This window comes from Bombina bombina, chromosome 5 (assembly GCF_027579735.1).
Source record: "Bombina bombina isolate aBomBom1 chromosome 5, aBomBom1.pri, whole genome shotgun sequence".
Lineage (NCBI taxonomy): Eukaryota > Metazoa > Chordata > Amphibia > Anura > Bombinatoridae > Bombina > Bombina bombina.
Genome location: NC_069503.1, coordinates 95,182,748 through 95,205,956, shown reverse-complemented (window position 1 = coordinate 95,205,956; position 23,209 = coordinate 95,182,748). Strand labels below are relative to the sequence as shown.

The 23,209-nt window shown below is 40.1% G+C and overlaps 2 protein-coding genes across 2 annotated transcripts in view; both read right to left on the bottom strand.

The window, feature by feature from the left end:
• LOC128661351 (zinc finger protein 585A) overlaps nt 1-23,209 on the bottom strand; it is a 1,234,370-nt gene that overhangs the window by 389,556 nt on the left and 821,605 nt on the right. The gene's annotated exons all lie outside the window — the stretch shown is intronic.
• Nucleotides 13,822-16,227, bottom strand: LOC128659963 (septin-7-like). The gene is given in 2 exon segments (XM_053713555.1): nt 13,822-15,563; nt 15,565-16,227. Coding segments are annotated over 2 exon segments (1,272 nt in total). The 5' UTR covers nt 16,131-16,227; the 3' UTR covers nt 13,822-14,857.

Here is a 23,209-nt window from a genome sequence, read left to right as displayed (position 1 = left end):
TCCGAAGAAACAAAAGTATCAAATTTGTAGAATTTTGAAAAAGTATGAAGCGAAGACCAAGTCGCCGCCTTGCAAATCTGTTCAACAGAAGCCTCATTTTTAAAGGCCCAAGTGGAAGCCACAGCTCTAGTAGAATTAGCTGTAATCCTTTCAGGGGGCTGCTGTCCAGCAGTATCATAGGCTAAGCGTATTATGCTTCTTAGCCAAAAAGAAAGAGAGGTTGCCGAAGCCTTTTGACCTCTCCTCTGTACAAAGTAGTAGTAAACAACAAACAAAGCAGATGTTTGTCGAAAATCTGTAGTAGCTTGTAAGTAAAACTTTAAAGCACGAACCACGTCCAGATTGTGTAATAGACGTTCCTTCTTTGAAGAAGGATTGGGACACAAGGATGGAACAACAACCTCTTGATTGATATTCTTGTTAGATACCACCTTAGGTAAAAACCCAGGCTTGGTACGTAGAACTACCTTATCAGAATGAAAAATCAGATAAGGAGAATCACATTGTAAGGCAGATAGCTCAGATACTCTACGAGCCGAGGAAATAGCTACCAAAAAAAGGACTTTCCAAGATAAAAGTTTTATATCTATGGAATGAAGAGGTTCAAACGGAACTCCTTGAAGAACCTTAAGAACCAAATTTAAGCTCCATGGTGGAGCAACAGGTTTGAACACAGGCTTGATTCTGACTAAATCCTGACAAAAAGCCTGAACGTCTGGAACATCTGCCAGACGCTTGTGCAAAAGAATAGACAGAGCAGAAATCTGTCCCTTTAAGGAACTAGCTGACAAACCCTTTTCCAAGCCTTCTTGGAGAAAGGATAATATCCTGGGAATCCTGACCTTCCTCCATGAGTAACCCTTGGATTCGCACCAATAAAGATATTTACACCATATCTTATGGTAAATTCTCCTAGTGACAGGCTTTCGTGCCTGTATTAAGGTATCAATGACTGACTCGGAGAAGCCACGCTTTGATAAAATCAAGCGTTCAATCTCCAAGCAGTCAGTCTCAGAGAAATTAGATTTGGATGGAGGAAGGGACCCTGAAGTAGAAGGTCCTGTCTCAGAGGCAGAGTCCATGGTGGCAATGATGACATGCCCACTAGATCTGCATACCAGGTCCTGCGTGGCCACGCAGGAGCTATTAGAATCACCGATGCTCTCTCCTGCTTGATCTTGGCAATCAGACGAGGGAGCAGAGGAAACGGTGGAAACACATAAGCCAGGTTGAACGACCAGGGCGCTGCTAGAGCGTCTATCAGCGTCGCTCTGGGGTCCCTGGACCTGGATCCGTAACAAGGAAGCTTGGCGTTCTGTCGAGACGCCATGAGATCCAGTTCTGGTTTGCCCCAGCGATGAATCACTTGTGCAAACACCTCCGGATGGAGCTCCCACTCCCCCGGATGAAAAGTCTGTCGACTTAGAAAATCCGCCTCCCAGTTCTCTACACCTGGGATATGGATAGCTGATAGATCGCAAGAGTGTACCTCTGCCCAATGAATAATCTTTGAGACTTCCAACATCGCTTGGGAACTTCTTGTTCCCCCTTGATGGTTGATGTAAGCCACAGTCGTGATGTTGTCCGACTGAAATCTGATGTACCTCAGAGTTGCCAACTGAGGCCAAGCCTGAAGAGCATTGAATATCGCTCTTAGCTCCAGAATATTTATTGGAAGGAGAGACTCCTCCTGAGTCCACAATCCCTGAGCCTTCAGGGAGTTCCAGACTGCACCCCAACCTAGAAGGCTGGCATCTGTTGTTACAATTGTCCAATCTGGCCTGCGAAAGGTCATACCTTTGGACAGATGGACTCGAGATAGCCACCAGAGAAGAGAATCCCTGGTCACTTGGTCCAGATTCAGTTGAGGAGACAAATCTGTGTAATCCCCGTTCCACTGACTGAGCATGCATAGTTGCAGCGGTCTGAGATGGAAGCGGGCAAACGGCACTATGTCCATTGCCGCTACCATTAAGCCGATTACTTCCATACACTGAGCCACCGAAGGGCGCGGAATGGAATGAAGAATCCGGCAGGAATTTAGAAGCTTTGATAACCTGGACTCTGTCAGGTAAACCTTCATTTCTACAGAATCTATCAGAGTCCCTAGAAAGGAAACTCTTGTGAGTGGGGATAGAGAACTCTTTTCCTCGTTCACTTTCCACCCATGCGACCTCAGAAATGCCAGTACTATGTATGTATGAGATCTGGCAATTTGGAAGTTTGACGCCTGTATCAGGATGTCGTCTAAATAAGGGGCTACTGCTATGCCCCACGGCCTTAGGACCGCCAGAAGGGACCCTAGAACCTTCGTGAAGATTATTGGGGCTGTAGCTAATCCAAAAGGAAGAGCTACAAACTGGTAATGCCTGTCTAGAAAGGCAAACCTGAGAAACCAATGATGATCTTTGTGTATCGGAATGTGAAGGTAAGAATCCTTTAGATCCACTGTAGTCATATATTGACCCTCCTGGATCATAGGTAGGATGGTACGAATAGTTTCCATCTTGAATGATGGAACTCTGAGGAATTTGTTTAAGATCTTTAGATCCAGAATTGGTCTGAATGTTCCCTCTTTCTTGGGAACCACAAACAGATTTGAGTAAAAACCCTGTCCCTGTTCCTCTTTTGGAACTGGATGGATCACTCCCATAACTAGGAGGTCTCTTACACAGTGTAAGAGTGCCTCTCTCTTTATCTGGTTTGCAGATAATTGTGAAAGGTGAAATCTCCCTATGGGGGGAGAAGCTTTGAAGTCCAGAAGATACCCCTGGGATATAATTTCCAACGCCCAGGGATCCTGAACATCTCTTGCCCACGCCTGGGCAAAGAGAGAAAGTCTGCCCCCCACTAGATCCGTTACCGGACAGGGGGCCGTTCCTTCATGCTGTCTTAGAGGCAGCAGCAGGTTTTTTAGCCTGCTTACCTTTGTTCCAGGTCTGGTTTGGCCTCCAGACCGCCTTGGACTGAGCAACAGTTCCCTCTTGTCTTGCATTAGAGGAGGTTGATGCTGTACTTGCCTTGAAGTTTCGAAAAGGCACGAAAATTAGACTGTTTGGCCCTGGACCTGTCCTGAGGAAGGGCATGACCTTTACCCCCAGTAATATCAGCAATAATCTCCTTCAAACCAGGCCTGAATAAGGTCTGCCCCTTGAAGGGAATGTTAAGCAGCTTGGATTTTGAAGTCACGTCAGCTGACCATGATTTAAGCCATAGCGCTCTGCGCGCCTGTATAGCAAAACCAGAATTCTTAGCCGTTAGTTTAGTTAAATGAACAATGGCATCAGAGACAAAAGAATTGGCTAGCTTAAGTGCCCTAAGTTTGCCAAGTATGTCATCCAATGGAGTCGCTACCTGTAAGGCCTCTTCCAGAGACTCAAACCAGAACGCCGCAGCAGCAGTGACAGGGGCAATGCATGCAAGGGGCTGTAGAATAAAACCTTGTTGACAAAATATTTTCTTAAGGTAACCTTCTAATTTTTTATCCATTGGATCTGAAAAAGCACAACTGTCCTCGACAGTGATAGTAGTACGCTTTGCTAAAGTAGAAACTGCTCCCTCCACCTTAGGGACCGTCTGCCATAAATCCTGTGTGGTGGCGTCTATTGGAAACATTTTTCTAAAAATAGGAGGGGGGAAAACGGCACACCGGGTCTATCCCACTCCTTATTAATAATTTCTGTAAACCTTTTAGGTATTGGAAAAACATCAGTACACACCGGCACTGCATAGTATTTATCCAATCTACACAATTTCTCTGGCACTGCAATTGTGTCACAGTCATTCAAAGCAGCTAAAACCTCTTTAAGTAATACACGGAGGTGTTCAAGCTTAAATTTAAATGTAGAAATATCAGAATCAGGGATTCTCCCTGAATCAGAAACATCACCCACAGACTGAAGTTCCCCTTCTTCAGCTTCAGCATATTGTGAGGCAGTATCAGACATGGTTCTTGAAGCGTCAGTATGCTCTGTATTTAGTCTAACCCCAGAGTTATCTCGCTTTCCTCTAAATTCAGGTAGTCTGGCTAATACCGCTGACAGTGTATTATCCATGACCGCCGCCATGTCTTGTAAAGTAAACGCTATGGGTGCCCTTGATGTACTTGGCGCCATTTCAGCGTGAGTCCCTTGAGCGGGAGTCAAAGAATCTGACACGTGGGGAGAGTTAGTCGGCATAACTTCCCCCTCGTTAGATTCCTCTGGTGATAAATTTTTTAAAGACATAATATGATCTTTATTACTTAGAGTGAAGTCAGTACAATTGGTACACATTCTGAGAGGGGGTTCCACCATGGCCTTTAAACATAATGAACAAAGGGTTTCCTCTATGTCAGACATGTTTATACAGACTAGCAATGAGACTAGCAAGCTTGGAAAACACTTTAATTCAAGTTAACAAGCAATATAAAAAAACGGTACTGTGCCTTTAAGAGAAACAAATTTTGTCAAAATTTGAAAAACAATGAAAAAAGGCAGTTACACAGACGAAATTTTTACAGTGTATGTAATAGGCTAACAGAGCATTGCACCCACTTGCAAATGGATGATTAACCCCTTAGTTAAAAAAACGGATCAAAAAAACAACATAGACGTTTTTTTAACAGTCCCAGCAAAGTGCCACAGCTTTACTGTGGCTCCTACCTTCCCCAATAAACGATTTTAGGCTCTTTAGAGATGTCCTGTAGCATTCAGGGGACTCCTGAGGAAAACTGGATGTCTAAGTCTGTAATTTTAACTGCGCAAAAAAGCGCTAAAATAGGCTCCTCCCACTCATATTACAACAGTGGAAAGCCTCAGGAAACTGTTTCTAAGCAAAAATACAGCCAGCCATGTGGAAAAAACTAGGCCCCCATAAGTTTTTATCACCAAGCATATATAAAAAACGATTAAACATGCCAGCAAACGTTTTATATAGCATATCTATAAGGGTATTACCCCTGAGAGTAAGCATGATACCAGTCGTTATTAAATCACTGTATTCAGGCTTAACTTACATTTATCAGGATTCAGCAGCATTTTCTAGCATTTCCAATCCTAGAAAAAATCATAACTGCACATACCTGATAGCAGAATAAACTGCACACCATTCTCCCTCTGAAGTTACCTCACTCCTCAGACATGTGTGAGAACAGCAATGGATCTTAGTTACAACCTGCTAAGATCATAGAAAAACTCAGGCAAATTCTTCTTCTATCTTTGCCTGAGAAAAAAACATAATTTATGCTTACCTGATAAATTCCTTTCTTCTGTTGTGTGATCAGTCCACGGGTCATCATTACTTCTGGGATATAACTCCTCCCCAACAGGAAATGCAAGAGGATTCACCCAGCAGAGCTGCATATAGCTCCTCCCCTCTACGTCAGTCCCAGTCATTCGACCAAGAATCAACGAGAAAGGAGTAACCAAGGGTGAAGTGGTGACTGGAGTATAATTTAAAAAATATTTACCTGCCTTAAAAACAGGGCGGGCCGTGGACTGATCACACAACAGAAGAAAGGAATTTATCAGGTAAGCATAAATTATGTTTTCTTCTGTTATGTGTGATCAGTCCACGGGTCATCATTACTTCTGGGATACCAATACCAAAGCAAAAGTACACGGATGACGGGAGGGATAGGCAGGCTCATTATACAGAAGGAACCACTGCCTGAAGAACCTTTCTCCCAAAAATAGCCTCCGAAGAAGCAAAAGTATCAAATTTGTAAAATTTGGAAAAAGTATGAAGCGAAGACCAAGTTGCAGCCTTGCAAATCTGTTCAACAGAGGCCTCATTCTTAAAGGCCCAAGTGGAAGCCACAGCTCTAGTGGAGTGGGCTGTAATTCTTTCAGGAGGCTGCTGTCCAGCAGTCTCATAGGCTAAACGTATTATGCTACGAAGCCAAAAAGAGAGAGAGGTAGCAGAAGCTTTTTGACCTCTCCTCTGTCCAGAATAAACGACAAACAGGGAAGAAGTTTGACGAAAATCTTTAGTTGCCTGCAAGTAGAACTTGAGGGCACGAACTACATCCAGATTGTGTAGAAGACGTTCCTTCTTTGAAGAAGGATTTGGACACAAGGATGGAACAACAATCTCTTGATTGATATTCCTGTTAGTAACTACCTTAGGTAAGAACCCAGGTTTAGTACGCAGAACTACCTTGTCTGAGTGAAAAATCAGATAAGGAGAATCACAATGTAATGCTGATAACTCAGAGACTCTTCGAGCCGAGGAAATAGCCATTAAAAACAGAACTTTCCAAGATAACAATTTTATATCAATGGAATGAAGGGGTTCAAACGGAACACCCTGTAAAACGTTAAGAACTAAGTTTAAACTCCATGGTGGAGCAACAGCTTTAAACACAGGCTTGATCCTAGCTAAAGCCTGACAAAAGGCCTGGACGTCTGGATTTTCTGACAGACGCCTGTGTAACAAGATGGACAGAGCTGAAATCTGTCCCTTTAATGAACTAGCCGATAAACCCTTTTCTAAGCCTTCTTGTAGAAAGGACAAGATCCTAGAGATCCTAACCTTACTCCAGGAGTAACGTTTGGATTCACACCAGTATAGGTATTTACGCCATATTTTATGGTAAATCTTTCTGGTAACAGGCTTCCTAGGCTGTATCAGGGTATCAATAACCGACTCAGAAAAACCACGTTTTGATAAAATCAAGCGTTCAATTTCCAAGCAGTCAGCTTCAGAGAAGTTAGATTTTGATGTTTGAACGGACCCTGTATCAGAAGGTCCTGTCTTAGAGGTAGAGACCAAGGCGGACAGGATGACATGTCCACTAGATCTGCATACCAAGTCCTGCGTGGCCATGCAGGTGCTATTAGAATCACTGATGCTCTCTCCTGTTTGATTTTGGCAATCAATCGAGGAAGCAGCGGGAAGGGTGGAAACACATAAGCCATCCCGAAGTTCCAAGGTGCTGTCAAAGCATCTATCAGAACCGCTCCCGGATCCCTGGATCTGGACCCGTAGTGAGGAAGCTTGGCGTTCTGGCGAGACGCCATGAGATCTATCTGTGGTTTGCCCCAACGTCGAAGTATTTGGGCAAAGACCTCCGGATGAAGTTCCCACTCCCCCGGATGAAAAGTCTGGCGACTCAAGAAATCCGCCTCCCAGTTCTCCACTCCCGGGATGTGGATTGCTGACAGGTGGCAAGAGTGAGACTCTGCCCATCGAATTATCTTTGATACTTCCATCATTGCTAGGGAGCTTCTTGTCCCTCCCTGATGGTTGATGTAAGCTACAGTCGTGATATTGTCCGACTGAAACCTGATGAACCCCCGAGTTGTTAATTGGGGCCAAGCCAGAAGGGCATTGAGAACTGCTCTCAATTCCAGAATGTTTATTGGAAGGAGACTCTCCTCCTGATTCCATAATCCCTGAGCCTTCAGAGAATTCCAGACAGCGCCCCAACCTAGTAGGCTGGCGTCTGTTGTTACAATTGTCCAGTCTGGCCTGCTGAATGGCATCCCCCTGGACAGGTGTGGCCGATGAAGCCACCATAGAAGAGAATTTCTGGTCTCTTGATTCAGATTCAGAGTAGGGGACAAATTTGAGTAATCCCCATTCCACTGACTTAGCATGCATAATTGCAGCGGTCTGAGGTGTAGGCGTGCAAAAGGTACTATGTCCATTGCCGCTACCATTAAGCCGATCACCTCCATGCATTGAGCTACTGACGGGTGTTGAATGGAATGAAGGACACGGCATGCATCTTGAAGCTTTGTTAACCTGTCCTCTGTCAGGTAAATCTTCATTTCTACAGAATCTATAAGAGTCCCCAAGAATGGAACTCTTGTGAGAGGAAAAAGAGAACTCTTCTTTTCGTTCACTTTCCATCCATGCGACCTTAGAAATGCCAGAACTAACTCTGTATGAGACTTGGCAGTTTGAAAGCTTGAAGCTTGTATTAGAATGTCGTCTAGGTACGGAGCTACCGAAATCCCTCGCGGTCTTAGTACCGCCAGGAGGGCACCTAGAATCTTTGTGAAGATTCTTGGGGCCGTAGCCAATCCGAATGGAAGAGCTACAAACTGGTAGTGCCTGTCTAGGAAGGCAAACCGTAGATACCGGTGATGATCTTTGTGGATCGGTATGTGAAGGTAAGCATCTTTTAAATCCACTGTGGTCATGTACTGACCCTTTTGGATCATGGGCAAGATTGTCCGAATAGTTTCCATTTTGAACGATGGGACTCTTAGGAATTTGTTTAGAATCTTTAAATCTAAGATTGGTCTGAAAGTTCCCTCTTTTTTGGGAACCACAAACAGGTTTGAGTAGAACCCTTGTCCTTGTTCCGACCGCGGAACCGGATGGATCACTCCCATTAATAACAGATCTTGTACACAGCGTAGAAACGCTTCTTTCTTTATCTGGTTTGTTGACAATCTTGACAGATGAAATCTCCCTCTTGGGGGAGATAATTTGAAGTCTAGAAGGTATCCCTGAGATATGATCTCTAGCGCCCAGGGATCCTGAACATCTCTTGCCCAGGCCTGGGCGAAGAGAGAAAGTCTGCCCCCCACTAGATCCGGTCCCGGATCGGGGGCTCTCGGTTCATGCTGTCTTTGGGGCAGCAGCAGGTTTCCTGGCCTGTTTGCCCTTGTTCCAGGACTGGTTGGGCTTCCAGCCTTGCCTGTAACGAGCAACAGCTCCTTCCTGTTTTGGTGCAGTGGAGGTTGATGCTGCTCCTGTTTTGAAATTCCGAAAGGGACGAAAATTAGACTGTCTAGCCTTAGCTTTGGCTTTGTCTTGAGGTAGGGCGTGGCCCTTACCTCCTGTAATGTCAGCGATAATTTCTTTCAAACCGGGCCCAAATAAGGACTGCCCCTTGAAAGGTATATTAAGTAATTTGGACTTAGAAGTAACATCAGCTGACCAGGATTTTAGCCACAGTGCCCTACGTGCCTGTATGGCGAATCCTGAGTTCTTAGCCGTAAGTTTGGTTAAATGTACTACGGCCTCCGAAATGAATGAATTAGCTAGTTTAAGGACTCTAAGCCTGTCCATAATGTCGTCTAGCGTAGATGAACTAAGGTTCTCTTCCAGAGACTCAATCCAAAATGCTGCCGCAGCCGTAATCGGCGCGATACATGCAAGGGGTTGCAAAATAAAACCTTGTTGAACAAACATTTTCTTAAGGTAACCCTCTAATTTTTTATCCATTGGATCTGAAAAAGCACAGCTATCCTCCACCGGGATAGTGGTACGCTTAGCTAGAGTAGAAACTGCTCCCTCCACCTTAGGGACCGTTTGCCATAAGTCCCGAGTGGTGGCGTCTATTGGAAACATCTTTCTAAATATTGGAGGGGGTGAGAACGGCACACCGGGTCTATCCCACTCCTTAGTAACAATTTCAGTTAATCTCTTAGGTATAGGAAAAACGTCAGTACTCGCCGGTACCGCAAAGTATTTATCCAACCTACATAGTTTCTCTGGTATTGCAACGGTGTTACAATCATTGAGAGCTGCTAAGACCTCCCCTAGTAATACACGGAGGTTCTCCAATTTAAATTTAAAATTTGAAATATCTGAATCCAATCTGTTTGGATCAGAACCGTCACCCACAGAATGAAGCTCTCCGTCCTCATGCTCTGCAAGCTGTGACGCAGTATCAGACATGGCCCTAGTATTGTCAGCGCACTCTGTTCTCACCCCAGAGTGATCACGCTTGCCTCTTAGTTCTGGTAATTTAGACAAAACTTCAGTCATAACAGTAGCCATATCTTGTAATGTTATCTGTAATGGCCGCCCAGATGTACTAGGCGCCATAATATCACGCACCTCCCGGGCGGGAGATGCAGGTACTGCCGCGTGAGGCGAGTTAGTCGGCATAACTCTCCCCTCGCAGATTGGTGAAATTTGTTCACATTGTACAGATTGACTTTTATTTAAAGTAGCATCAATACAGTTAGTACATAAATTTCTATTGGGCTCCACCTTGGCATTGGAACAAATGACACAGATATCTTCCTCTGAGTCAGACATGTTTAACACACTAGCAATAACTTGCAACCTGGTTATAATCTTTTTTAGCAAAAACGTACTGTGCCTCAAAGAGGTACTTAAACGATTAAATGACAGTTGAGATAATGAACTGAGAAACAGTTATAGCATCAACTTTAAAACAATACAACTTTTAGCAAAGGTTTTGTTCCCATTAGTAAGATAACATAACTAAATTTGACATAAAAATTATTGAGTAACGTCTTTATCCACAGTCAATATAAAAAATTCTCACAGCTCTGCTGAGAGAATGTACCTCCCTTCAAGAAGTTTGAAGACCCCTGAGATCTGTCAGAGATGAACCGGATCATGCAGGAAAAATAATAATAGCTGACTGGAAATTGTTGATGCGTAGCAAAGAGCGCCAAAAACGGCCCCTCCCTCTCACACACAGCAGTGAAGAGAAACGAAACTGTCACAATTCAAAGCAAACTACTGCCAAGTGGAAAATAAAGCCCAAACATTTATTTACTCAGTACCTCAGCAATGTAAACGATTCTACATTCCAGCAAAAACGTTTAACATGATATAATACTTATTAAAAAGATTAGTGACCTTTAACAGAGTAGTTCCGGTGAAGTACCATTCCCAGAATACTGAAGTGTATACATACATGTCATTATAACGGTATAGCAGGATTTTCTCATCAATTCCATTCAGAAAATAAAAACTGCTACATACCTCAATGCAGATTCATCTGCCCCTGTCCCCTGATCTGAAGCTTTTACCTCCCTCAGATGGCCGAGAACAGCAATATGATCTTAACTACTCCGGTTAAAATCATAGTAAAAACTCTGGTAGATTCTTCCTCAAAGTCTGCCAGAGAAGTAATAACACGCTCCGGTGCTATTATAAAATAACAAACTTTTGATTGAAGTCATAAAAACTAAGTATAATCACCATAGTCCTCTCACACATCCTATCTAGTCGTTGGGTGCAAGAGAATGACTGGGACTGACGTAGAGGGGAGGAGCTATATGCAGCTCTGCTGGGTGAATCCTCTTGCATTTCCTGTTGGGGAGGAGTTATATCCCAGAAGTAATGATGACCCGTGGACTGATCACACATAACAGAAGAAATAGCACAACTCCGGTACAATTTAAAATAACAAACTTTTGATTGAAGTTAATAAACTAACTATTTTTCACCACTCTCCTCTTACTACCTCCATGCGTGTTGAGAGTTGCAAGAGAATGACTGGGTATGGTAGTGAGGGGAGGAGCTATATAACAGCTTTGCTGTGGGTCCTCTTGCAACTTCCTGTTGGGAGTGAGAATATCCCGTAAGTAATGGATGATCCGTGGACTGGATACACCTTACTAGAGAAATATATTTTATTGTGTATTAATATTTTAAAAAAGGAAAAAGTGGAAAAAATGCATATTTGAGTATGTTACAGTTTGACACTGTGTTCTTTTGGATAGATAACAAAAAATAGTTAATGACAGATATAAATATCTGATATCTTGACCATATAAAGATATATTTTATTGTGTATTAATATTTTAGAAAAGGTGTAATACTGAATTCAATATTTAATCCTTTAGGGGTTTTTGTTTCTAATTCGTAGATCCATTTATATTCTAATATTAGTAATTCATTTTCCACGTCTCCCCCTCTCCAGTCTGGGTTTAATTTATCTATTGCAACATATTTGAATTTCTTTAAGTTGCAGTTATTGCATTTTAAAAAATGTTGTGGAACGGGGAGGTCTTTATTTCTATCTTCTTCTGCGTTCTCTATGGAGAGTATATGTTCCCTTACTCTCTCTCTAACAGGTCTGGTTGATTCTCCTATATATTGTTTCCCGCAAAAACCTCCCCGTTTTTTTAAAATGCAATAACTGCAACTTAAAGAAATTCAAATATGTTGCAATAGATAAATTAAACCCAGACTGGAGAGGGGGAGATGTGGAAAATGAATTACTAAAATTAGAATATAAATGCATCTACGAATTAGAAACAAAAACCCCTAAAGGATTAAATATTGAATTCAGTATTACACCTTTTCTAAAATATTAATACACAATAAAATATATCTTTATATGGTCAAGATATCAGATATTTATATCTGTCATTAACTATTTTTTGTTATCTATCCAAAAGAACACAGTATCAAACTGTAACATACTCAAATATGCATTTTTTCCACTTTTTCCTTTTTAAAATATTAATACACAATAAAATATATTTTTATATGGTTAAGATATCAGATATCTATATCTGTCATTAACGATTTTTTGTTATCCTTCCAAAAGAACACAGTATCAAAATATAACATACTTAAATATGTCTTTTTTCTACTTTGGATCATGAAGTATAATAAAATGGGTTTCTAAATTTAGACAATGAATATTATCATTGGTCCAAAACGAATATCTACTATTTTACTAATTGCACATATCTTAAATCTCCATTAATTTTTATATATATATCTATTATTTATATATACATTTATTTTTGTATGTATATAATCTTTTAATTTAATTATATATTCTATATTGGCAAAACTAATCAATTAATAGACAAATATCAATTATTAATACGGGTATTACATAGAAAGTTATTTTCAAGGACATCACATCTCTGATTTATAAGACATTGTATAAATGTAACGATGTGCTTGAATTTAAATTATGAAATCAAATGTAACCAAGAAATAAACAACCAATTTTAGCATTAAACTCTAAATAGAATTCATATGATTACTGTTACAAAACAAAGCGATAACATACGAAAACCCATTTGAAAATAAACTCATATGCTTCTATAGGAATAATTGTATCCAACATCTGTTATTTAAACAACCAATGAGAAAGCGGCCAAGAGGTTTAAATAAGACCGCCAAATCATACTGGAACATTATGTATGAAAAAGGCTGCAGGTGACAGCCGAAACGCGTCCAGCATTCTGCTCCACTATTTTGAACTAGCAACTACTGTTGCAACAACCAAGACTGTGTAAAACCAGCACTTTGATATATTGATACAACCCAGTCTAAAAGGATTATGCCAGCGTGAATCCCAGATGTTCTTTGTTCAGCAAACATCGGGATAAAGAATTGCTTATTACTCCATACAACAAGGTGAGACCAACAGTATAACAGCAATCAAGATTCGGAGCCTACTGTGACACCTGAAGTTGCCCCCTGGTGGGTTTGAACAACAACGGTCACAAAAACAAAGGCGAATCAACGGACACTATCCTCTAACACTTTGCCCGCAAAGCACATCTCAAAAACCCCCTGGTGGGTTTCTCTTCAACAAAGGATAAAAGAAGAACAGGATTCGGCATACGGATACCAAGAAAGGAATTCAACACAAATCTATACCGGTATAGTCAAAAAACACTTTCTTCATACTTCAAAAGGTACCTTTCCTCTTTTTTAAAGCCCCGGGCAAATAATACACAGAAAAAAGGGACTAATATACATACCGTATAAGCTGTTTTTTAATGTGAATACATACGTTTATGAAAAATTACTTCTACTTTTATATACGAATCACATCCCTCAATATTTAAATCAGATTTCCCCAAGATACAGGACATAAATTGTTCACTTAAAGAGTTGTATCTGTGTTTTAAAATAAGCTGCAAAATTTTGAAGCTAATTAGAGCGCTAGTATACTCGTTCATAAATTAATCATACAGTTGTGTACCGGATACGGAACAGAAGCAACACATGGTTACATACTATTATCTATGCTAATATATAAGTATTGTTTTTAGGTTTTAAGTTATTGACATGAATTTTTATGCTTTGAGTGATTGAATGAAATTTAACTGAATAAATGTAATTATTTAATTAATTAATCAGATATTTGTCTTTTTTTTTTTTTTTTTTTTTTTTTTTTACATCACAACATTGTTTATTATGTGACTTTGTACAATACAAACAAAAAAAATACAGAAATGCAGTATATGAATACAGCTAAATGCAAAATTGTGACGTTCCTCTTATTATGAGGACATTATTTCCATTTCTAGTAAAACATAAAACAGACTGCACAATAAAGTAGGAACAGACTGGTTGTTAATTTTCACCTAGAAATGACCTATAAATGCATCATTCCTGCTGCTTTACCACAAAACTTAGGCAAGTATGTAAAAGATGCAAAAAAAGGTTGTTTTTTTTTACCGATTCGTACTGTAAATAAGCTATATTTTAATTCAGTAGGGCCAATACTTGGAAAGAAAATATTTAAAGTAAATGTTATTACAAAAGGAAGCAATAATTAGATTCTTCTGGCTAAAGAAGTTACTAAATGGAAATAGTATATACTTAAATTCCCAAACACGAGAGGGAGGTTCTTGGGGGAAAAAAAGCCTTCTGTGCACTGTAAGCCTATATTCCCATGTGTAATTTTAAACAAAGGAAGTGTCAAAATTAGGGAAAAATGTAAATTACAATAAACCGTATGTATGAAAGTCTGTATTACATGTGCGCAAGTTAGAAGATGCAACAAAATATGGCGGTTTTTTTATCTTCATTGTAAGCCAAAGTCCTTGTACTGTGGAATATCTTGCAACCAGCCCCCAGACCAAGGTTATACAACAGTAAAATGCTTTTTTTTTTTTTTTCTTGCTTTTTAAAATTTAGACATCAGTTAAAAAGAGAGTTAAGGAAGGAAAGGGAGCAATTGCTTGCAGCAAATAGTTCTCCAAGAATGCAAACCTTAAACAATTCAAGGCATCTTAATCTCCATCAAGAATAATAATAAAAAAGGTCATGCCGAATAAATCCAACATTTATAGATGTGACTGGTTTCAAAAGTGGCTGAATGGTTCCAACAAACACTGATGTCTGGGCTGGCAAGTTGGCAACTGATAGAGAATATGGTGGTCCAGGAATAATTTTAAAATATCTTCCCTTTCTTCTTGTTTTTCTCCAAAGTCCTGGAAGAATTCTGCTGTTCCAGTATGCGTTGTTGAGCTTCCCAGTTTAACTTTTCTTCCTCAAACTGACGTCGTTTCTCTTCGAGTTCCTTGTGCTGAGCTTCCAAGTTCTTTTTCATTTGTTCATGGCGTCGCTGAAGCTCAGCCTCGGAGTCCTTTAGTTTCTGAACTTTTTCTTTGACCTTCATTTCAAAAACTTGTTCCATTTCCATCTCCATTTTCTTCATTTTGGCCACGTGTTCCCTTCTCTCCTCTTCCATCTGAGCCAGAGGGCTCATGCCTTCAACTGTGTCAAATTTCGTTAGCTGACCTTTGTTTTTATTGTTATCAACACCATTATAAGTCACTGCTGCCAATTTTCTGCCCCTGTAATTCTCATAATGTACGTTATTGGTGACATCCTTAAGATCCTGCATATGGGTTCTTATCAACATGTTTCGCAGAATAGTAAAATCACAGTGCTCACTGTTTTCAACTTCTGCCACTCCCCAGGGATACTGTCTTCCTCTTACTCTCTTGCCATTGACTTCTATAGTCGTGTTACTACCCACCACAGCAAGAGGTAAACGGTCCTTTATTTTTTTCACCAGTTTATTTTCTTCTTCGTCATCTGTTTCTGGAAACTCGTAGATCTTGATTTTGTGCTCCTGGATTTCTTTCATTATGTTTTTTAAATTGCTGGCATTCTTCTGGTGTGAGGGTGTCAGCTTTGGCAATGAGTGGAATGATGTTGACTTTTTCATGCAAACGTTTCATGAACTCTATGTCCAATGGCTTCAATCCGTGCCCTGATGGAGCAATGAAGTATAGGCAGCACTGCACGCGGTTGTCTGGCATCTGACGTCTGTTCACACGAGATTCTGCATTTAAATAATCTTCAAATTTACTGTCAATGTAATCAATGACTGGCTGCCAACAGTTGCTATTATCCACCGCGTCGCCAAATCCTGGTGTGTCTACTATTGTTAGAAGTAACTGTACTCCTCCCTCTTTGATTAAAACTTTTGACTGTTCAACCTGAACAGTTTTTTTAATTCGGTGTGAGGGACCAGGATAATCCGGAGCATATAAATCCGTTAAGAATAGTGAATTGATGAGTGTTGACTTCCCCAGACCAGACTCACCGACTACCATTAGTGTATATTCAAATCCCCTCTTCACAGATTTCCTGTACACCTGGTTTGGGAGATTGGCAAACCCCACATAGCCTTCAAGGTTCTTCTGTTGAGCCATGTTGCCTCCGGTGCCTTACAGTCTCTGTCTCGCCTTGTGCTATGCACGTCCCAGATATTTGTCTTTTATTATCAATTATAGTTTGATTTATTATACTTCATATTTTAATTTACACCAAAGAAAGAAAATATAAAATATACAATTAAATAAAACTCCAGGCAAATTAAGACTGAGATAATCTATTTTAGCTATCTCAGGCGCACTCCAAAATACATTCAGCTCTAATTCCTTTAAACTAATCTTAGTTTATAGGTGGTCATTACAGAGGTAAACCACCTTTATTGAGTGTTTTTTCTGCCTTTTTGATAGCAACTAATCTACACCATCCACTGGAGTAAATTTGATAGTTCCTCCAGCAGTATCATATCTGTCCACTAGATTTGAATAGAATCTCTGCCCCTGTTCCTCCCTTGGAACTGGGTGGATCACTCCCATAACCAGAAGGTCTTGAACGCAACAAAAGAATGCCTCTCTCTTTATCTGGTTTGCAGATAATTGTGAGAGATGAAATCTCCCCTTTGGAGATGAGGCTTTGAAATCCAGAAGATATCCCTGGGAAACAATCTCCAGAGCCCAGGGATCCTGGATGTCTCTTGCCCAAGCCTGGGCGAAGAGAGAAAGTCTGCCCCCAACTAGATCCGGTCCCGGATCGGGAGCTATTCCTTCATGCTGTCTTAGAGGCAGTAGCAGGTTTTTTGGCCTGCTTTCCCTTGTTCCAAGCCTGGTTAGGTCTCCAGACTGGCTTGGACTGGGCAAAATCTCCTTTTTGTTTTGCAGCAGAGGAAGTTGAAGCTGCGCCACTCTTGAAGTTTCGAAAGGAATGAAAATTAGTCTGTTTGGTCCTTAATTTGTTGGACCTATCCTGGGGAAGGGCGTGGCCTTTTCCTCCAGTAATATCAGAAATGATCTCCTTCAATCCAGTCCAGAATAGGGTCTGCCCTTTGAAGGGGATGTTAAGAAGCTTAGACTTTGAAGTAACGTCAGCTGACCAGGATTTAAGCCATAGCGCCCTACGTGCCTGAATGGCAAAACCTGAATTCTTAGCCGTTAGCTTTGTTAAATGAAAAACGGCATCAGAAATAAATGAATTGGCTAACTTAAGAGTTTTAAGCCTGTCTAGGATATCATCCAACGGGGTCTCCACCTGTAGAGCCTATTCAAGAGACTCAAACCAGAAAGCCGCTGCAGCAGTGACTGGGGCAATGCATGCAAGAGGCTGGAGAATAAATCCTTGTTGTATAAAGATTTTCTTAAGGAAACCCTCTAATTTTTTATCCATTGGATCTAGGAAAGCACAACTGTCCTCGACAGGGATAGTAGTACGCTTAGCTAGGGTAGAGACTGCTCCCTCCACCTTAGGGACCATCTGCCACGAGTCCCATGTAGTGGTATCTATGGGAAACATCTTTTTAAAAGCAGGAGGGGGAGAGAACGGTACACATGGTCTATCCCATTCCTTCATAATAATTTCTGAAAACCTCTTAGGAATTGGAAAAACATCAGTATAAACAGGAACTGCAAAGTATTTGTCCATTTTACACAATTTCTCTGGGACTACAATGGTGTCACAGTCATCCAGAGTCGCTAAAACCTCCCTGAGCAACACGCGGAGGTGTTCAAGCTTAAATTTAAATGCTGTCATTTCAGATTCAGACTGAAGTAACGCCTTCCCTGAATCAGAAATGTCACCCACAGATAGAAGCTCTCCTGCTTCGGCTTCTGTACATTGTGAGGGTATATTAGACATAGCAACTAAAGCGTCAGAAAGCTCTGTATTTGTTCTAGCCCCAGAGCTGTCTCGCTTTCCTTGTAACCCTGGCAGTTTGGACAATACCTCTGTGAGGGTATGATTCATAACTGCCGCCATGTCTTGTAAAGTAAACGCATTGGACGCGCCAGATGTTCTTGGCGTCACTTGAGCGGGAGTTATAGGTTCTGACACATGGGGAGAGCTAGATGGCATAATCTCCCTTTTGTCAGTCTGAGAAACCTCTGGTGATAAATCTTTAAAAGCCATAATATGGTCTTTATAACTTATAGAAAGGTCAGTGCATTTGGTACACATTCTAAGAGGGGGTTCCACAATGGCTTCTAAACATAATGAACAAGGAGTTTCCTCTATGTCAGACATGTTTAACAGACTAGTAATGAGACCAGCAAGCTTGGAAAACAATTTAATAAATGTGAAAAAGCAATTAAACAAAAACGGTACTGTACCTTTAAGAGAAAAAAACTAACACATAAACTGCAAAACAGTGTTAAAAAGTATTAAACTCTACAAATTGTTTACAGTGTGTATAAGAGACTAAAGCAGCATTGCACCCACTTGCAAATGGATGATTAACCCCTTAGGCTCCAAAGCGGATTAGAAAAACAGTAAAACCGATAAAAAACAGTCACACACACACTGCCACAGCTCTGCTGTGGCTCCTACCTGCCCTTAAACATGATTTCTGCAGGAAAAAAACCCCTGTATAGTGGTCCTAGATGCCAGAGGACTCCTTAAGGGAAGCTGGATGTCTCAGTCTGTATATCAACTGCGCATAAAGTGCGTGAAAATAGGCCCCTCCCACCATGCACTCAAAGTCAGAGGGCCTTAAAAAAGTACTCCTAGGAGTAATCTAACAGCCATGTGGAAAACTAGGCCCCAAATAAAGATTTATCACCCTCAGAGAAAAAACTTTTTTTCTGTAAGTTATGCAAACGTTTTTACACTAAGTAATATGAAAGTTAACATGAATATTACCCTTCTCTTGTAAGCATGACCCCAGTTATTGTTAAATCACTGTATCAGGCTTACCTCAAATATACCAGGCACTGTCAGCATTTTCTAGACCTTATCATCTCTCTAGAAAAAAATATACTGAACATACCTCAAAGCAAGTGATCTGCAAACCGTCCCCCCAACTGAAGTTTTCTTTCCATACTCTTCAGTTATGTGTGAGAACAGCAATGGACCTTAGTTACAAACCGCTAAGATAATCAATCTCCAGGCAGATTCTTCTTCCAATTTCTGCCTGAGAGTAAAACAGTACAACGCCGGTACCGTTTAAAAATAACAAACTTTTGATTGAAGGTAAAACTACACTAAGTCACCACATATCTCTTGATACTTCCTTTCTTGTTGAGAGCTGCAAGAGAATGACTGGGGGTGGCAGTTAGGGGAGGAGCTATATAGACAGCTCTGCTGTGGATGTCCTCTTGCAGCTTCCTGTTGGGAAGGAGAATATCCCACAAGTAATGGATGAACCCATGGACTGGATACACCTTTACAAGAGAAATATTTTTAACATATAGGAATACCTTGAAATCTACAAGTGAGGATTCCCCTTTGAATAGCTGGCTGCTCATATCCTGTGATGTTCCAGTCTGCCCTGTTTGCACCCTCAGGTGCTATCCGTTTGTGAGTATCCACTTTGCTTACCTGTATTAACTCTGTGTATATGGTATTAGGCCATTGGGCGCCTCTGTTTTCTTCTCTCCTAAATCATGAATTAAATCAAATCCACCCTGGGCTCACCTCATAAATGCTTGAGGTGCAAAAGGGGCCTTAAACAAGTGCAAAACTGTGCACATCAAGGGGTCACATGCAGTCATCATCAGCACTTGATATTGTGTGAGTGACAACTACATGTCACCCTCTGTACCAGGAGGTTAAACTGATTTCTTTGAATGAGTTTTCTGATGCCTAGTAAGAGTTGGTTTCATAGTAAAACATTTCCCACAGTCAGAACATGAAAATGCTTTCTCTCCTGTATGAATTTTCTGATGTGAAATAAGCTTTGATTTCTGAATAAAACATTTCCCACAGTCAGAACATGAAAATGCTTTCTCTCCTGTATGAATTTTCTGATGTACAATAAGCTTTGATTTCTGAATAAAACATTTCCCACAGTCAGAACATGAAAATGCTTTCTCTCCTGTATGAATTTTCTGATGTGTAATAAGATTTGATTTCATAGTAAAACATTTCCCACAGTCAGAACATGAAAATGCTTTCTCTCCTGTATGAATTTTCTGATGTGTAGTAAGAGTTGATTTCATAGTAAAACATTTCCCACAGTCAGAACATGAAAATGCTTTCTCTCCTGTATGAATTTTCTGATGTGCAGTAAGAGTTGATTTCATCGTAAAACATTTCCCACAGTAAGAACATGAAAATGCTTTCTCTCCTGTATGAATTTTCTGATGTACAATAAGAGATGGTTTCCAAGTAAAACATTGCCCACAGTCAGAACATGAAAATGCTTTCTCTCCTGTATGAATTTTCTGATGTGCAGTAAGATTTGATTTCTGAGTAAAACATTTCCCACAGTCAGAGCATGAAAATGCTTTCTCTCCTGTGTGAATTCTCTGATGAACAATAAAATGTGATTTCTTAGAAAAACATTTCCCACAGTCAGAACATGAAAATGCTTTCTCTCCTGTGTGAATTCTCTGATGAGCAATACGATTTGCGTTATAGTTAAAACATTTCGCACATATAGAACAGGAAAATGGCTTTTCTCCTGTATGAATTTTCTGAGGTTTAGAAAGATGTGATTTCTCAAGAAAATATTTCCCACATTCAGAACATACGTTTCCCACTTGGCTTCTTTGATTTTGAAGATGTAAAGAAGCATCATGACTAAGATTCTTGCAGTTTGTGAATTCACCTATCAATAAGAAACACAATGGAAGTAATGTTATTAATTACATAATTATTTTATAATGAGAACATATAAACTGTTCTGATTTAGTCAGTCCCCTACATTCAATGTTCCCTCTAATTTTTGTTACAGCTGTGAAGACCTGCTACTGCTCTGAGCAAAAAACTGTTTTACACAACCTGACAACTGGGCAGCACTTAAATATTATATAATAATATAAATATTAAATGAAATAAAAAAATGACACTCTATACTTTAAATAATTAATTTTTATTACGGTTTTATTACGAAGGCATAGACAATACATATAAGATAAAATATATACACATACCTAAATTAAAGGTTTTTTAATAAAAGGTCCAGCTTCTTAAACAGCTGGTATTTTAGGAGTTTCACATATGAGCCTGTATACTAGTTACATCTCCTACACTGGGATGATGTGAGTCAATCAAAATTAAATCCAGTGCTCAGATATTAGCAGTATAATAAACTGGACTGCTAACAAAATGCCTTTTTCCCCTAAGTATAAACAGGTTGGGACCCAGCTCTGAGTTGTCTCACAAAAACAAACACACATTCCCTTTAAACTTCTCTGAAGTAAATATACTATTTTAGATCAACACTGTTGATATAAAATGGGATATTTGCTTCAGAGACATTTAAAGGGAATGTGGGTACAGCAGACTGGCCCTGAAAAATGTGAAAACCATGACAGATCAGATATGTGAAATTGAACTACAGCATTGTTGCTCTTATACATTCCAGAGTTACAACAATAACATATAAAAGTGGAATACATCATGCATCAATTAAAAGCTGACTTGTATGAAAAATATAAGGAGTAGCTACCCCTACCTAAGTATATATCAGCCAAAACAACACAAAGTGCAAACTATTAGGCCTCTATGCTAAACATAATAGGGGAAAATGGCATTGGCAATGGCAACTGAATAGTTAAACATATAACTATAAAAATACAGCAAATTAGCAAATATGGAGTATATAGATAAAATGGATTCATGCTAGTTTCTAGCCATATACAACTATGAAAAAAATGTAGCTAAAATGGCTTCACTTTTTGCCATGGTATGCAGTCTGCATGTGCACTGTATGGCTGAGTACTACTGTATGCTACCTGCATGTGCACTAAATTGCTACTACTACTGTATTCTCGCTGCATGGGCACTGTATGGCTGAGTACTACTGTATGCTGTTGGCATGTGTACTGTATTGGCAGAGAGCACATGCAGACAACATACAGTAGTACTCATACAGTGCACATGCAGACAGCATGCAGTAGTACTCAGCCATACAGTTCACATGCAGACAGCATACAGCAGTACTCAACCACACAATGCACATGCAGACAGCATACAGCAGTACTTGGCTACACAGTGCATATGCAGACAGCATACAGTAGTACTCAGCCATAAAGTGCAATTGCAGATAGCATACAGTGGCTGAGTACTACTGTATGCTATCTGTATGTGTCCTGTGTGTGCAATGTATGTAGACCCTGTGAGTGAGAATTAATCATAGAGTCTATATCCAAAGAACATGGGCAAAGCTTTCCCTATTAGTGAAAAAACATAATTTATGTAAGAACTTACCTGATAAATTCATTTCTTTCATATTAGCAAGAGTCCATGAGCTAGTGACGTATGGGATATACATTCCTACCAGGAGGGACAAAGTTTCCAAAACCTCAAAATGCCTATAAATACACCCCTCACCACACCCACAAATCAGTTTAACGCATAGCCAAGAAGTGGGGTGATAAGACAAAAGTGCGAAAGCATAAAAAATAAGGAATTGGAATAATTGTGCTTTATACAAAAAATCATAACCACCACAAAAAGGGTGGGCCTCATGGACTCTTGCTAATATGAAAGAAATGAATTTATCAGGTAAGTTCTTACATAAATTATGTTTTCTTTCATGTAATTAGCAAGAGTCCATGAGCTAGTGACGTATGGGATAATGACTACCCAAGATGTGGATCTTCCACGCAAGAGTCACTAGAGAGGGAGGGATAAAATAAAGACAGCCAATTCCGCTGAAAATAATCCACACCCAAAATAAAGTTTAAATCTTATAATGAAAAAAACTGAAATTATAAGCAGAAGAATCAAACTGAAACAGCTGCCTGAAGTACTTTTCTACCAAAAACTGCTTCAGAAGAAGAAAACACATCAAAATGGTAGAATTTAGTAAAAGTATGCAAAGAAGACCAAGTTGTGGCTTTGCAAATCTGATCAACCGAAGCTTCATTCCTAAACGCCCAGGAAGTAGAAACTGACCTAGTAGAATGAGCTGTAATCCTTTGAGGCGGAGTTTTACCCGACTCAACATAAGCATGATGAATTAAAGATTTCAACCAAGATGCCAAAGAAATGGCAGAGGCCTTCTGACCTTTCCTAGAACCGGAGT